The sequence below is a fragment of the Empidonax traillii genome, unplaced genomic scaffold (assembly GCF_003031625.1).
Source record: "Empidonax traillii isolate 1590-97213 ecotype Southwest subspecies unplaced genomic scaffold, ASM303162v1 scaffold277:size2070623, whole genome shotgun sequence".
Taxonomy (NCBI): Eukaryota; Metazoa; Chordata; class Aves; order Passeriformes; family Tyrannidae; genus Empidonax; species Empidonax traillii.
In genome coordinates, this window is record NW_020955470.1 from 114,558 (window position 1) to 132,589 (window position 18,032).

The following is an 18,032-nucleotide window of genomic DNA, read 5'->3' on the forward strand; positions in this document are numbered from 1 at the left end:
AACACTGGCTGGAAATACTGAAATCATACCCTATCAACCCAGTGGCAAAGAAACAATAATACACCGTGCAGTGCTGAAGAAAATGTGTACTAGTGCCATAAGCTAGTTCAAAAGAGAGAGAACATTTCACATAAAAAAAGTGAGCAGCAGGAAACAGCAACCCAGCAGTGGGAACTGACATAGTCTATTCTTCCTGAAAGTATTTCTGCTGCGATGGCATCAACCTGCTTCCCCACACAGAGTCATCCAGCAGGGCCTGTCCTGATCTCATGCACTGACCCTTGCTCTGGTAGTTCACTGTGGTCATCAAAGAGCTGGAGATGACCTCTGGCACAGAGACCCATCCCACAGAAACCTTCCCTGATCATCTGCCCAAATTGTTCCAACAGTCCTTGGTGCCCCAAAAGTCCTCTGAGTTTTTCCAGTTGACCCACAGGATATTTAAAGTCTCAAAACTGGAGGTGATACACTAGCCAAGGTCTTAATATTTTGAGAACAGTGGACAGATTACATCAGATGGCCTATATTCAAAACTTCCACTTAGACACCTTCCCCTCAGTATCTATTTTGGGATCCACTATAACCTCAGACACTGTTCTGCAGAATTGCTGTAATTGTGTAGTAGGTTTTAGTTACTTTAGTACACTTACCTATTTGCTCTGATTGAATTTGCTCCTCTTTCAAGTATTTTTTCTAATTCATAACTTTCAAGTTTGAGTTCCACCTGTGGAAGTCATTAAACTATCTGCAGTTGACATAATCCATTAATTTAATAACCCTATTTTATATATGGCTTCATCAATGGGAATGACTGAATAATACCAAAAGCAAGACAGGTCCCTAAGGAACATCAATTGTTCTGTTTTCAAGTTTGATGATGAAACACTGATAGCATTTTTCTGAACAGGTTTATAGTATTTTGTACATTTCAAATGAGGCTGTTAGCTTCTGCTTTTAAAATGTTGTAATAAAGTAGCTGTTTCTTTTTTTTATCCTGAAGATTATATTGCTTTTCAATAAAATTGTTTTAAAACTGTGTATTAGTAATAAATTTGTATTTTAATATTAGTAATATTATCAGTAATAAATACCAAACTACACTGGTAGATGTAAACCCAAGCCTAGATTTATTTATTTTTAATTTACTATTTAATTCAATGATTATCCCTCTTCTGTGAAGCTTGAAGGAAAAAGACATGGAGTATTTCAGTTTTCCCTGATTTACTAAATGCACATCCTTTTATTAAATAATTGATTTAACTTCCCTTTCTAGTAGAGGTTTTATTAGGCTTTAGCAGTCAAATTTTTATCGTGTTTTTTTTTCCACACATATCTGCGCTCTTACATTTATGCATAGATACATATTCTCCCTGTCTATTCTTGTTGATTTTTATGTTTAAAGAACTTACAGTACAGTTATAATGCCCTCTTATTATGATCCCTGGTTTCCCATTGCACTGGCATAGCTTGTTATTATGTGTCCATTTATTAGTTCTCAGAGGTAATAATCATTATCATTCTGTTTGTTTCAGCCATTTTATAAAGTATTCTGGAGTGAATTCCATCTACTTAGGTAAGACATTCCAGCTTCTTAAAATATGACTTTTCAGAGAATACTGCTCTCTCGAAATCAGTTCCTCTCCTTCACAGCTACCTGGGGGGACCACAAAACAAACCTTTTTGTGTAGAGAAGTGAACTGATTTGAAGTCCATGTAAATTCTATTGTGTAGCTTTGCATCTTTGCCTAAAATTAAAAAGTTGTATTTTGTAACCAAGGTCAAACCCCTTTCTTCCTCCAAATTAGCAAACTTCTCCTCACTAGTCTGCAGCAAACCTAAAGTAGTCACTCTTGAATTATATCCTCCATGAGTTGTTAAATTAGTTTTGAGGCTAATCTTTAGACTAATAAAAGGTGCTGGCTCAATGAGAACTAATAAATTACTCTAAACTGAACGAGAGAAGTTTGTATTTTGGCCTTTGAGTAAAAAACTGTTAAATATGTGGGCCACTGGGAACCAATACAAAAGATCTGCCTAACCAAATGAAACAACAGAATTATCGAGTTACTTCAGTTATTTCTAAAGTGCCAACACTGTGAGCGCAAAAACTAATGCAGAAGATGGAAGGAGAAAACCACCACCATTCAGTAGATTTAAACTTACTCTTTATGATGCACTTTCATCAAAATTTGTAGTTGCCAAGTATCAAATTTCATTCATGCAACATCAATCCACTAAGAAATACACATTTTGGTGAGAAAATTAAAGTCCATATTTATGTAAAAACTGTTTTGAAATAAAAATAAAACAAGATCTTTTCTTTTACAAAAAATTATTATTTTTTTACTAACATAATAATTATTTGGAAAATGTAATTTCCCACATGAAATAGTTAAAGGAAGTAAATATATTTATAAATGGAAGATTCTGCATTTACATAGTTATATGCCATTAATATTGAAGATATACTTTCTGGCAAAAAACTTCTCATGCTTAAAAAATGCACCTTAGTTTTATACTGTACATTACAACATTCAGTAGTAAGAAACAGAAGTAGTAAACAGGTCATATGCAAAAAAAAAAGTTACCTATACAAGACAGTTACAACCGTGACACAAAAAAATTAAAATGTTCAGTTTTAACAGTATCTGAAGGCAATTCAAAATCATTTCAGGAATTTTGTGAAATTTAAGGCCATTAGTTCTAAATAAAACATATCTGACAAAAACTCACAAAACCGTGTATTTTGTACAAAATATACATGCAAAACCCTTTTATAATTATATACGAACACGCATATACTAAAATTTTTTGGGTAGTTCTGTACACAAAATTGTGCACAAAGCAACAAGGTTGTGCAATTTTTAAACCAGTTAATTAACATTATCATTCATGCACCCTGAATGGAAATGTGATTAAATGACAATATTAAACCCATGTATCAAGAGTCAGCATCCCTCTGAACGGGTAATCTAGACAAAAAAAGTTAAGATTTTAAATTTTTAAAGTTTAAAATGGTCCGTTATAAAACATCTGTTGTAATCACTTCAAAAGACGTTTCTGATGCAAAATTTCTAGTGCTTTAAGGGATGCATGATATGATTTAATGAGCTCAGTGAGTCAACTATAATACTCTGATAGTTCTGAATTGAGGTAATTTTCTTTAATTAATTAGAGTAAGTAACTATTCTAATTTGTTTCAGTAGCTAGTTTAAAAATCTGTAAACTTAGATAAACTTAGAAATTGGAGAATCTCTGAAAAAATACACATACCTCCCCCTCGGAGTTTGGAGTTAGTTACAAGTCATAGGCAATTATATTATTCACATTTCAGGAGTTTATTCTGAAAGTGTGAGATGAGTGGATTACTGAGCACTGACTGAAGCACTTCAGTTACTCGAAAACACATCGATACATTTGTCCTTTTCTGAGCTTTCATTCCTATTTGTCTGGACAAACATTCAAAGAGATATTGCTTCTCTTGTTATCTTGTGACAAACTATTGCAAACTAGAAGACATGTGAATCAATATTTCAAACTTTTATTCTTAAGAATAGTTATAAAAGTACTGAAATTTAAAAATAGTAACATGTAAACATTGATACAGAGTAATAGCATTCCTATACATTTATATACACACAGTATTCAGAGAGGACGCTATCTTCTGAGATGAAAACCTGACTTGTGCTTTCCCCCTCCAATACATACATCAAAAAAGTAGGGTGTTTTGTAAAAAAAAAAAAAGAAAAAGGACTCAGAACATCAACATTTTACTCTTAGCATTTAAAAGCTTTCCAGTTGCTTATGCAACTATAGGAGAATTTTGGTATGTAAAGAGATTTCTAGCTCCAAAAAGTTATCAGAAGCTACTGCTGCATCCAGAGACTTGTGATAAATGCTTCAGAGCAGTCATATCTGAGTCTGCAACACGTGAATTGGGGGTGTATAGGGTGGTGGTGCAGGTAATGGCTTTATTCCTCTGACTCTCATGTAGGACAGAAACTGCTCTGGAATTTCAGCCAAAACATCTTTAGCAAGTCTTGCCATGCTTAACACGTGGTTTCCACTTCTGTCAATGTAATCTCGGAATGGCACAAACTGCAAAACAAAACAGATGTTCACTCAGGTCATTATGCAAACACAGAATACATCTTAAAACATAAAAATAAGGAGGTTTTGTCTAGGAACTGAGAGACAGACCAAATACATCAATGAAACCTGTCTTTGGCAACCTGAGCGAGCCACATTTTTGACCATTTTGCATTATACCTGGTACAACTATGAACCACCCGAACACTTTTAATATTATACTAACAGATGCATAAAGAATCTAAGCAAAAAGGATTGGATTCAAACAGGAACCTTTTATGGGATACCCAGATCTGCAATACCTAAACCAATTAGCTACCCAGCTCTGAGTGGGATTTCATAATACTTAATGAGATGCTTGTGTTACTGGCATAGAAAAAAGAAACCATTCAGGCTCCTTGATTTTTATTCATAACACAGAGCACACAGCAAAGCACTGGGTTAAGTTTGCTAACAGGTTATGTCAAAGGAAAGCCTGATATGAAATTCCGCTTCTTGCTCAGATTTTGGAGCCTATCTCAGGGCAACAGCTGGGTGACAAAAATGGGATTCAGTGCCCCAACCACTTCTGGTGCTGATATGCCAGGCTATGCTATGGTGCCCTTCTGCTCCCCCAACCCCCAAAAAACCCAAAACAAACAAACCAACAAGTAAATCTTCCCTATTTGTTTGCTGTTGTACTCCAGGATAAAACTAAAACTGATTGATAAGTCAGACCCACAGATATTTCATCTCCTGTCTGAACCCTAAAATCTTTTGCCCATTATACCAATCAGAAAAATTATGCTTTCATGGATGCACAACAACCACAGCCACAGACTAAATTCTACTTTTCTGAAAAGCATTGAAGTTTTCAAGATTTAGGGGAACACTGAGTTACAGTGAAAGTTTATCCTATTCTTAATTTCTGAGATCCTGAGAGTTTCCCAGAAAAGACAGAAATATAAGAAATCTAGTAAATATACTAAACAAAGAAAAAAACTCCAACAACCTCTTGGACAAAAAAACCCCAAAATCTAAAAACATCCAAAACCAAAGACAACATTTCAGGAATAATGAACTTACTTAAATAACTTTTACAACAACTTTGGAAAGCACTTCTCACCCTAGACTTACGGAACTCATCTAAGCATCAATGTCCTACTAAAAGATGTTCAGAATTCAAGCAAGAAAAAGTTGTTACAAAAAAACTCTCTGCATAACTTTCCCGAAAAGCATCTCAAGCTACCAGAAAAAAAAAGCTTCAAGACTTCACATTTGAACTATGTTACATTAAACTGAAATCAAATTAAGTGTAAACAGCTACTGATTAGGGCATGCCCCCAGGAAGCAGTATATCTGCAGTTTCTCCTAAGATGATGACTTAGCTGCAGAACTGTTGAAGCTGAAGTGCCCTCACAGAGGTCTTTTACTCCAACCTTGCTGCTCAAGCAGAGCCAGTGAGCAAAGGCTGCCACAGAGAGCAAGACTACAAGAGTAGTGTTCCAGACAGAAGCATCTCTCACTTCTTCAGTGGGTTGTGTCCAAGAGTGTTTCAGGCATAAGGGCAGAACAACAGGCAAAAAGGAACCTAATTTTAGAGTATTAAGCCAGAAAGCAAGATATCTGCAGTTCCATAATTAATTGTCTATAAACTATTTCTGTGTTTACTCAGTAATATCTCAATACAAGAGAAAAGCTTCAATACAGTGACATTTACTAGAACTGACTACTTCATTTCATAAAAAACCTCTACTGGTTTTCAAAAGCCAGCCCAGAACTGCCCTATTTCAAGTGGCTGTTCCTTCTTAAACTCCATCAACTTTTCTGTAAGAATACACCTGACTGCCCCCAGAATCATGGAATTTGAAGAATAACAAAAGAAAACAAACAAGCATCTCTGTAGCCTTCTGGTTTACACATTCAGTCAGGAAGGAATCAGCTTGGTGTTCATTTCCCCCTCATGTTATTCATTTTCTAATGGAATGTCCATCTTATGTAAAAAGTAAATGCAGTCTGAGTCAAAGAACAACATGTGTCCCATCTCCCAAGAGATCACCTTACCCATTAGTCTGCTGCCATGAAATCTCATGCCACTGTTCTGTAGCAAAGTGAGACTATTTCATCAGTGTAACTGTTGAAATGCAATTATACAATGTAGATGGCCTGATTTAGTTCTCCCTCCCCACTCCTTACGGTATTCTCCTAAAATGTCTTAAACAGCAAAAGTATACCATAAAGCAGCAGAAATGAAATAAACTGAAGGAAAAATTGGTACACACGAAATATATATACAGTATGTATATATACTAGTGAGGAAGGAATAGCAAAGGACATGTCTTTAAGTGAATTGCATTCAGCAGTAAATATAATAGATGCAGTGACTCACTGTTAACAGGCAAATTTTTCCTTTACTAATTAATTCATAATATTTGACAATACTGTTAGAATTAATAGTTAATTTCACTAGCTAACTTTAATTAACCTAATACACAAAAAAGATAAACTTTTTTATGTTTGAGTAGTTAGTTTTATAAAGGCAAGTCAGTTTTATCCTGCCAGATATAAAATAATGTCATATCAAACGTAAAGGCTTTGACATTATCCCTTTCTATTTATTTAGCTAGCTTATAAAGTATTTGTTAGTATTTAGAAAGAAAAAGAGCACAAAATAATACTGCCTTCAGGTAATTCAATATGGCCTGGGGCAACGTTCTGATTGAAATATGTTAATACTAAATAAATGTTTTATTACATTTATGACATGCAATGAATTCTAAAGAAATACCAAAGGGTATTCATTGCAATTTTAAAAATTTATTTTTCAGTGGAAATTAGTAAATCTCTGATGCAAAGCCTTTTCACAAATCTTGCTTTAAACACTGTAAGAACTCTATCCATTTATGCTCTTTGAATGTAAAATGAGCAGATTTGGGGGCCACTGTTCTTAGGGAAAATTAAGTTGCTTATATTTAAATGCATTTAAACGTAAGAGCAATGCATGCCAGAGATACCTGAATTAGCTTTAAAAAAATCTGACATGGCACAGGCTTTGCAGATATACTAGGTCGGAGTCCATTCCACATACTGTTCTGTTGAAAGCACTGACCTATACAGCATAACAGATTACAGACAGCCCCTCTCCATCCCAATATGGACTACCAAGGAACACTACAAAGGCTTTGACAAAATGAGAAACATTCTTTCTTGTCTCCCGTTCAGCTGCCCTACATCATCCCTACTTTTATAATTACCTTTTTGACAACACTGATTAAAGAAGACAGCATGTTTTACTCTTCCAAGAGTTTTGTGTGCCATTTTCCCATCACTTGTTATCTCTATATGTTGCAAATATTAAAAAAAGCCTCTTTTTCAACTATTAGAATTCAGGAATCCATTACTTTCTTTAATATATATCTATAAAGAGTATGAGGGTAATTTAACTCTTGTCATCTTCTTCTCATTTCTGATTCCCATTTAGAAAAAAAAAAAAAGGGAAATTTTAATATAGTGTTTATTGCTCCGAGAATCTTTAAGACCAGAAAAAAAAATCTCATCTTTCTAGTTTTCATATATTGATATAGATTTCTTTATTTTGTATTCTAATAAAAACCAATTATAAAATCAGCTGTCATACATGTTTTGAACACCTCCTTGGATTGAAATATTGTATCCACCAGCATTTATCAACCAATCAATCCTTGAACATTCAAATGTCAGTATTTGTAACATTAAATATTTGGAAGTTTCAGTTCCTGCACATATCAATGAAAACAAATATACATATCCCAAGGTTCATCAGCTGCAATCTGACCTTAATCATCATGCAATACGAGCTCTTCATGCAGCTCAGTTATTCTCTATCTATGCATATGCTACTAAACAACAACATAAAAACCCAAACTGTCTTGAAGAGAAATAAGTGAAAATTAATAAGAGGAAAAATAAATGAACCCTGTGAAGTCTGACAAATAGAAGGAATGAAGGGAGAAGAAGAAATGGCTGATCTAAGGTGAGGTTTGAATCTAAGGATGCCTTGTGAGTGTTTATTAAGAGGCATTTGGATAATGTCCTTTTTTAGTCAGTCCTGTAGTGGTCAGGCAGTTGCACTAGATGTCTGTTGTAGGTCCCTTCCAACTGAAATACTCTATTTTATAAATGTATTCAGCCACTTCCAGGAAAGTATGCCTTCCACAAAAGATTTAAATTTAGACAGATACCATTCTTTTAACAGACATCATGTTTCTCCAAATTTTCCGTACCTAACTCTTCTCTCATGGTTGTATAACACTAAGACTTTATAACAGTGTCCTGCCAGTTAGGGGTCATTTCCTAATGAATGCAGATCCGCTACTATGTGTTATACAAAGGCTTAGAGGTATCACAGAGAGGTTCTGAGGTTGTTATGAATACCTCAAGATAAAGTATGTCTGTGCTAAGGTAAAATGAGAGGCAGGAATACAGAAAGAAACAAGAATTCAAACCAAACAGGAACAGTAAAATCTATTAGTTTTTATTTTCTCTCCCACCTGCACAATGTCTCTTTCTGCAAACTTTCCTCTTGAAGAAATCCTGACTACATCCCCATCCAGTTCTTCCATAGCTACAAAAAAAAAAGAAAAAAGAAAAAAAAACTATGAGTTCAGGTACACAACAAAACAGTCATACTGAGAAGAAGTTCAGACAATTTACACTTTAGGGCACCAAAACCAACAACTGTTATTTAGGTAACTCTGTAAGGTCATTTGAACCATAAAATATCTCATGTTTTGCAGCTATTTTGCACTTTTTCATGGTGACAATACATACTTTTTGTCTTTATTGTCATCTTCAGAACAAAACAGATCATGCTAGAAGTCCCTATCCTTCCAGCTCTCAAGCCAGCAAGTATATCTGTTTTTGTAAGGCTATATTTATACTTTCATAGGTGGAGAAGAATTCATCAGCAGCTATTGTTACAGAAGCTATCACAGGATGCAGCACAAAGAGGTAGTAACTCACATTCATACTGAAAAGGCAGTATCTGCTAATGCATAGGAATGAGAAGTGCTTACAAAAATTTCTTAAATTTATGGGGTAACTCTTCTTGTATCTTTTGAGCAGGATCCAGGAAAACTCTAAATTTCTCCAGATACCTGGAAGCTATTCTAGATAGAAGGGCATAGCTGCTCTCTGGTCTGCGTAGAAAAGGATGGATTTGGAATCTCAGATTATTGCTCAGACAGTGGATCTGCAATTCTATCAAGCTTCTTTCAGTGTACGCTGATGTGTGTATGAAAATCAAAGCCTTGCATCGCTGAGCGTCTCGGGGGGGTTACAAACTGGGCTGAATTCACTGAAACCAGCAATTCAAAACGTAGTTCTTCTGAAGCAAGAACTAGAAAGCATAAATCACATTATCAGGAGTAGTGCTATCAATGTAATTGATAGCATATTTGTTCAAAGAAAAAAATAGTAGGTCTGTAGAGCACGATGCCCAATGATGCTGTTGCAAAAACATACATGTGTTCAAACTAGGAGACTGAACAAGTATTTAAAGGAGATTCACTGAAAAATTCCAAAACAGACAAAGTATATCCTGTTCAGGAAATTCAAACCTAAGAACAGTATTCAGGGAAGTATCCTATTTGATAGGATTTGATAGGAAGTATCCTATTTGATAGTCTGTTCTTAACATTCTCTGGGAAGGTACCCACAGCCATGTCAGATTCAGAATACTGGGCAAAACAGCCCCCTGACGTGACCTATTACTGTCATCCTGACATCCTTAAGTAAAGCTCTGCCAAATGTATGTGTCATCTACCTGAGCCCCTCTGGCAGCCCCCAGGAATGAGGAGATCTAGGGAACAGTGACATCATATCTGAAGAGGACTAGCTTAGTATCTCTACAGCAGAACTGAAGCTTCAGTAACATCTGAATGTTAAAACAGTATCCCCGAACATATACCCTCCTGCACACACAATTCTTCAGGACCTACATCAGACAGAGTCCACTGTTTTTTCCAGAAGGAATTTCTGCAGATGGAAAAGTCATTTCTCTGCCCTCTTGGGCACTGAAGGACTACAGACTTGGCATACACTTAACGGTGAATCTCACTGAGGCAGCACACTAAAGGACTTTGGATCCAAAGACAGAAACTGTATCCTGCAGTACAAATAGAATCCTGACTTCAGAAAAGCGGTAGGGCTAACACCCCAAGAGCATGTCCTGACTGAGTTAAGGAGAGCCTGGGCAAACCCAAGTACTAGACAAACAGCAGAAAAGTGAAAACGCAAAGGAGGGGTGAGAGAAAAGAAAGTAACGTAGGACTAAATTTGGAAATTCTCAGGAGTAAAAATGAAGTTTACCAATTTCCATCATATGCATTCATAAATATAAACTATATTTTCTCACTGAGTGTGGCATACAGTCATCTGAAGTGTAAGTGTCCAGCTAGGCAATTTTTTCAAGGAATAAGATATTTAAAACTATCACTAATATACCACTTGCTTCCAATAATTTTTTTTGTTTTATTTTTTCCTCTTTTTTTCATACTCTTAGAATATTTGTAGGAGAATTAACATGTAGAGTCATTAGTCAACATTAAACATCTGTGGCAGTAGTACTAAGTATACTTAATGTACAACAGAAGACATACTGTCTACCCAGATGTACTAGAATTAAAAAGAAAGGATTTAGGACTTCAAGGAAAAGACACACAGAGAATGTCTACACTTCACAGCGCAGTGATGTATACGATGGCACTTAATAAATTAGTACCAATTATGGAAGCAGCTTAGTTATTGCTATAATGAATGGTGTTCTGGAATATCATATGAAAGAATATGTAAATAATCTGGTAATTTCTCTCTTGCTTTAATATTCTATCAATGCTGCTACATAGTATGACTCAATCCTGTTATCAAATGAAACCCCAGATCATCTCAAATGTATTTATTTTTTCTCAAAATTTTATTACTGCAGTAAGATCAGTATTTCCAGCCTTCAGAAGGCATCCAAATATCTGTGTTGAAGAAATACAACATTACTTGAGTACACATAATTACTGCACGGGGTTTTTTTCAACTGATCTTCTGGAGCTCTGTAAATGCTGAGCCCCCATATGGTTATGTGACTTGAACAGAGCCTGAGGGGCTACACAGCTCCACAGGGTAGCTTGTAATCACACTGAGTGATCAATCAATCCAGCTGGAAATGTCAACAGTGCTTACTGCTTGTTTCATATGATGTTCTTCTAAAGAACAATATTTGTTTGAAAAGCCACGTATTACTAAAATGTAAGCAAATATAAGAAAAAAAAAAGATCTAGAAAGAACACTAGAGCACTTACCATCAAACTCTGCTGGTCCTACCCCCACTATAATTATGGACATTGGAAGCTTTGAAGCCTTCAAAAGAAGAAAAAGAGGTTTACTGCATTAAATAACCTTTGCTGATAATACGAGAACAATCTGAATAAAAAACATGCGTAAGTTACATTTTAAAGAACAATTTTTTTCTCTCCTAAAAGGTTCAGTGGTGTAAACTGTCTGCTTAAGTGGTACAAAACATCTTGGATAAAGACAGAAAGGCAGATGATTATTTTAATTTATTTTTTCATTACCAAATCTTTGAATCATGTAGGGTGCTAATTAAAATAAAAAATATGTTAGGGTTTAATACTAATATGACAACTAAGGGGACAAATTTATCCTGGAAACTTTTGTAAACTGACAATAATTGCAAATATGTACCTAGTGATAGTCTGACATTTATTTAAATGTACTTTGCTGTTTCTTGGTATTATAGAGATGATTGGAACTATGGGATGCTATTTTTTACATTGATCTGATGTCAATTTTACAAAGAAAATAAATAATCTCTTTGAGCAATAAGTATCTTATATTTATTCTGTTAATGAAATTTTATTCAAGTTAGTCATTCGTGCTACAAAGCAAACAAGATATCAAACTGGCTTATGGTAAGATATTCAATTTTACTTAATCTTTTTCATTCAATGAAACAAGTCAAAATGGTATCTGGCTTTCCCTGAATAAACTCTCTATAAAACCCTTAAAATTATGAAGACAATATCACAAATATCAGACTCTCCTGCCCTGACAGTAGCACCAGTTTACAGAAATAATCTGAAACTGCCTCTGATGAAGAGAGTAGCAACTAAAAAACCATCCACCAAATGTCAGGGTTGACAACTATTGCTTACTGAGTTATTCTGATGAACCATGAAATGGCTACAGTCATTTTAAACATTAAACAGGAGTACACACTGGCCAAAAAAAATCAGAGATATACACCTTCTGATCTCTTAAAACAGAACACCTCCTGTTTTTCAGGTGTTTTCTATAATCTTATTTCTTGATTGTAAAGAAAACATCCTTTAAAGGGATTCCTACTCACACAGACACAGATTTATGTGATACAATGAAACAGAAAACACTAAGTGGCAAGGACAGCAATAAAGAGTTAAACTCTTGCAAATAAACTTAAGTGCTGGCATTTCCTGAATGACAGCATAACCTTTAAACAGTTTGGTAATACAGAATGTGTCTGACATATATGCTGTAACGAGAAAGATGCCTAAAAGCACAATTAGTGTTAAAAATTGAAATATACTCTTTCTGAGTTTTATACACATCAAGTTGCATTGAACATGATTGCCCTTTTTAGTATTCTAGATATTATTAAGGCAGAAAAAACTGCTATTGAATAGCATTTAATTAGTTCCGTCATGGTATACTGTGCTAACATTTCAGAAAGTATGCAGAAAAATGAAGGCATCTTGATAAAAAGTAAAGACAGCAAATATTCCCAAACTTCCACTTATTCCAACCTACAACACATCTGCTGTATTTCCAGACAGTTGTAGAACAACAGCTATTATTCCTAGAAATGAACTATTACTGGAAACAAGGTTTTTCTGTGTGTCTTACTGGCAAATTAATTAACCTTACAAGATATCAGCCAACAACACTTGCTGGTCTCTTATGGTCTTCAGATGGGGGGGTGAGTTACAATCAAGAGCTGCTCTTTTTTCTCCACTGAGCATTTTTGTCACCTAGCAGCAGCTCGTCTAAAAGAAACTACATTTCAAACTTGTAGGCTGGACTAGAGAATGAAAATCCAAGCTAAAAGCTTGTTTATCCCCTTTAGAAATGAGAGTCACTTTATCCTTCTTAAATACTGAAGCTGGAAGATAAAGTGAACTGGTACTTTTGAACACAGCTTTGGGTGTAAAAATTTTCCAGGTGGGCTGGTAAGTGTATTAGTAAGGTCAGAGTCCTTACTAATACACAGATTTTGCTCCCCAGTGAAAGACTGAACACTGTGGAGTATTTTCATGTGCACCCTACAAACTGGAACGGTACTGAACCTCTACAGGAGGTAGTGAAAGTGGGTCTTCAGAAATACGCCACCTAATTCTACACAGTTCACTTTGACATGATGCTTAATTACTTTAATGCAGGCTATTCACTCACCACTTTGCTATTAACTAGATCTGCTGTGATATGTTAAAATCTACTGGTGGAGATCTTTTCCAACCCTGTCTGAAAGTGTTTCTATGTGTACTTTCATCTGAAATTTTCCAGGGGCAAAAGCAAAAGGGAACCTGTTCATAATGCAGAATATTACTTATACACATGGCAGTTTTGAAGAGAAAAATACTGAAAATAATGCAGAAATTGAGAAACAATTAAGAATTTTCAGCATTCTAGGGGGCTATTTAGAGGGAAATCAGATGACTGGTATGATTGCCATTTGGGATCAGAAAGCTGGGGACAGTCTTCAAAAAGCATGAGGATCAAAGCTGTCTAAAATTACAAGAATGATAAAGAACAGTCACTGTGCAAAAACCGCATGGTGGGATGTGCATGAGAAAGGAAGAGGCAAGAAGTAGATGAGGAAAATCATACAAATATAGAGTGTTAGAGAGAAAAGCATCATTTCCCACAGGGTACTATCTAATTAGGCTGAGGTTCAATTTTTGCTTTCTTTTTGTCTTTATCCATAACAAACTTTTGCTGTTTGGTAAAAATGGTTAGTTACAGAGCCTTAAATATTAAGTGATTGACTTTATTGCCTAAAATATGAATCCCAAGAAACACAGTTCTTTTAAATTTTAACACTTTCAGCAGAACTTACATTCACTATGGATTCTTTTGTCTGAGCCATATCAGAAATAACTCCATCTGTAATAATCAGAAGAACAAAATACTGGGAGCCATCTTTTACTGAAGCAGCATATCTAAGGGAAGAAAAACCAACATTATAGTCATTAAAAAAAAACCCTCAATAAAAGAAATTATTACAAGTTGAATTTCAAAAGTAAAGACATTCATAATTAAGATTGACATTCTACTTTTAAATGAAAACATTGAAAAAACACAGCTAATACAACATTGATATTCATAATCTTTATGTGTTGTATCAGTGAAAAAAATGAATTGCTTCACTACCAGAGGATCATGGACAGAATGTCCTTTATGGAATCATGAGTCGTTAGAAAGTTTAAGCTATTTAACAATTATTACCCCTGGGGAACATAGCTTGGTATGAAAGGCATACACTAATATTTAATGGTTGGATTAATAGCATGAATAAAATTTATCAGGAATCAGCAGATTGTGTTTTTTTGTTGTTTTTTGTTTGTTTGGTTGGTTTGGTTTTTTTTGTCTTACAAAACGTTACTTATTGTTGACCCCACTTGCAGATTTATAGTTCATGTTTATGTGCACATTTGTACAATGGCTGAACATAAAACCCTGAAACCCTGCCTTGGATATTCATCTCTTTGCACCACCCACCTTTCAAGACTCAAGCTTCTCCCCGTGCTGTACATGAATGCAAGATCAAATACATCGAGTGCCATTCCCACCTCAGCTAAAAGACCCAAGAAACAACTGCTCTTTGAAAATGAGCAACTTTTGAATATTTAGAAAGTCCCAAAAGAGAGTCCATAGCAGCCACACTGAGCTCTATGGCCTGCAAGCCAGAAACTAACACCTCAATTCATTTATCTTCAAATCCCAAGGGTCAAAGTGTCCTATATAATTAGAACCTTTTTTTGTGTGAAGTTGGCTGCTCCACATGACAACAGCCACTATAGTTTCTACTTTTATGAAGGTTCTTGGTACTGTTAAGAAGTCAAATAGCAGAAGTTTGTCATAAAAGAAGCAATGACTAGTATGGAGAGCAGTAAAAGAAAAAAATTAGTTGCCACTACTATTTACTATTGAACACAAGGCCAAATACATAATATGACTCTCAAAGAATTCACTGGTTTTTTGGTCATTGAAAATTTTCCACAGACTAAAATGTTCGGAAGCCTTTTTGTAAGAAAGACCTTGAATGTGGAAGAGAGATGAGAGAAGAAACTAAGTTGCATCTAGTGAAGTTTAGATAATTCTCTAACTGGGGGAGGGATAATAAACTCATTATCTGTTTGAAGAGCTTCTGAAGAGTTCTGAGATCACAACGGGATAATAATATCTGACTTTGTTTCAAGAGATTTCATCAGAGTCAGAGGCATATTTTTAAGTGGGAGGATGCATGAAGAAATTTCTTTGAGACTGAAGGTAGGTTCAAAGAGTAACTGCAGGCTAGTACCATATCTATGGGAGTCAACAGAATTGAACATTAAAGGAAAATGATCTTACTGAAAACTGGACTGATATATAGATTGTTTTAAAGATGATCATGCACTAGATGTCCTTGTGGAGACACTCAGCTTTCCCACTATAATGTCATGTGATTTCCTACCAGGAGTTCCCGAAAGCTTGCAACAACTTGATATTTTAACAAAAGTTCAGTGGAAGGACTACAAATGCTGCTGGACAGGCTTCTGTAACTCTGCAAAAGTTGACCAATATCCCTGAGAAACAACTGGTGAGAAAAGGAACTCAATTTATGCCAATGCTTTAGTAACATTAGATCAAAAATTTCAATTTTTGCAAGCAGCAGTAGGTTGGAAGTTAATTGCCAAGTTCTGAGCCAGACACCTTAACTGATACAACCAGCTCTGAAGAAGAAGAAAAAACCAGAAAAGTCAATGGGTTAGATTTTCAGATAATGTGGCTAATGTAGATGCCAAATCCACATATATGGAAAACTGCTACTGGAGAGATCATGTCAAAGGTGATTGAAGGTACTTGCGAATGAAAAGCAACTTAATATGCAGGTACATAATTTTAATGGTATGATCTGAAGATGAAACAACTAATCCTAATGACAAATAACTGAAATCAGCCATTAACCGTGCACAGAAAATTCTTTGCACCACAGAATTTACAAATTATTTTTTTACTGGTCTGTAGAACTAACAATTGCAAAACCAGATAGTAAATAAGTAGTTCTTGCTACAGCAATTAACTATTTTGCAAGCTCATAAATAAAACATTACCAGTACAATAATTTACACAGCTCTACTTCTATTATTTTGTAAACATTAGTTCTTTCTCTGTGTCTATAAATAAAATCAAATCTGTTCAGGTAGTTACTTGGCTAAATCATGTAAGCCATATCACTTTCCTATATAAATTCATGGAGGTATTATAATGTCAAGACCTTGATCTCAAGACTGTAAGCCAAGATCTTGTCTGCCAACATAAGGTAACATTATCCTTCTTAAGAAACTTCTACAAACACAAGAAGGGTTTTACTTTCAGAAGTTAGATGAGGTGTTGCATAACACAGCACCACTGCTCCCCAATGGTGACTGCTGTACTATTGCCTTAAAAGTTCTGCTACCAGCTGGGAATTTTTATAACAGAGAGACCTCGAAGATTTTGTTCACAGTTTGGACATTCAGAGATTAGAGGAACTATGTATGCCTAAAAGAACTTAGATTTTATAATTTTTTTTAAAATAGATTCATGCATTTTCTGTGAGGCAATAATTCCATACTGTAAAAGAAAAAAAAGGAACGTGACAGAAGGATCGCAAAAATTTTCTTTCATTATGATTTCTGCTAAGATTAACTGGATCACATCTATTTCTTTTTATACAGCAATGAAGTTCTCCATAATACTAGCATGTGGTCTTCAAACCCACTCAAAAATACAAGTTAATCACATTAGACTGAATAAACAATTGTAAATACCTTTTTCTATGTTTTGCATCATATAACTGTCAGGCTTTTATACGCAATAGTTGTACTGACAGTAAGAAGTTTCAGCAAAGTACCTGTGGTGATGCTTACCTGGCTACATGATTAATTACAGGAGCAAAGTTTGTTGGTCCATAAAGCTGTACAGATTTTAGACTCCTGTAATATGCCTCCATTACACCATCAATTCCATGGCAGTATGGATTTTGAGGGTTTCCATTCTAATGAAAATAAGAGATGATTAATCACTGAAAGTAATTATGAAGTAAAAATTATGTAGGTTAATGAACACTACCCAGTGTACATCCTTAAAAGGCAGACCTAAGCATTCTAGGATCTATTCAGACAGTTTAATACAAATGCCCAGTGTAAGTGCCATGCCTGCTTGTGAGTGCTAACTATCTAGGGAAGGAGGTTCTAGCACTCTCATGTTACATGAAGTCTGAATCACTGGGACTGGTTCCTAGACATAAATAGCATCTTAAGTGTAATTAACCACTCTTTCATACACACAACAGCAACAGGCATTTTCCTGTGTGGATTTAAGGTATAAATTATAGGTCAGATGTAAAAGTAGAATCGTGTTTAGGAGGACAGTTCACGCTCAGAGATTTCATATTTAAAAATGGTAGCCAGACCCTGATGTTCATACACAATGAGAGTGTAAAGTAAACTACAAATTCCTCATTGTTTTGGTACAATATTTCTGCATCGGAAAAATTATTTTTGACCTGGTATAAGGAGATGAAGAAAGGAATTTACTTGTTAGGAGCCCACAAAATGGCTGTACTGTAACTTCTTAGGTAGGCATTTTACTACCTACCTCCATAATGACTCTATAATGAGGATACCTATTTACAG

General features: G+C 35.1%; 1 protein-coding gene across 1 annotated transcript in view; it reads right to left on the bottom strand.

The window, feature by feature from the left end:
• Positions 1-2,320: 2,320 nt before the first annotated feature.
• CPNE8 (copine 8) overlaps positions 2,321-18,032 on the bottom strand; it is an 82,153-nt gene continuing 66,441 nt past the window's right edge. Inside the window, exons 16-20 of the mRNA XM_027890110.1 lie at positions 17,265-17,392; positions 14,210-14,312; positions 11,400-11,457; positions 8,598-8,671; positions 2,321-4,098 (exon numbers count right to left, since the gene is read on the bottom strand). Of these exons, the coding sequence (XP_027745911.1) occupies positions 3,910-4,098; positions 8,598-8,671; positions 11,400-11,457; positions 14,210-14,312; positions 17,265-17,392 (552 nt within the window). The 3' untranslated portion in view covers positions 2,321-3,909. The remainder of the gene's footprint in view (positions 4,099-8,597; positions 8,672-11,399; positions 11,458-14,209; positions 14,313-17,264; positions 17,393-18,032) is intronic.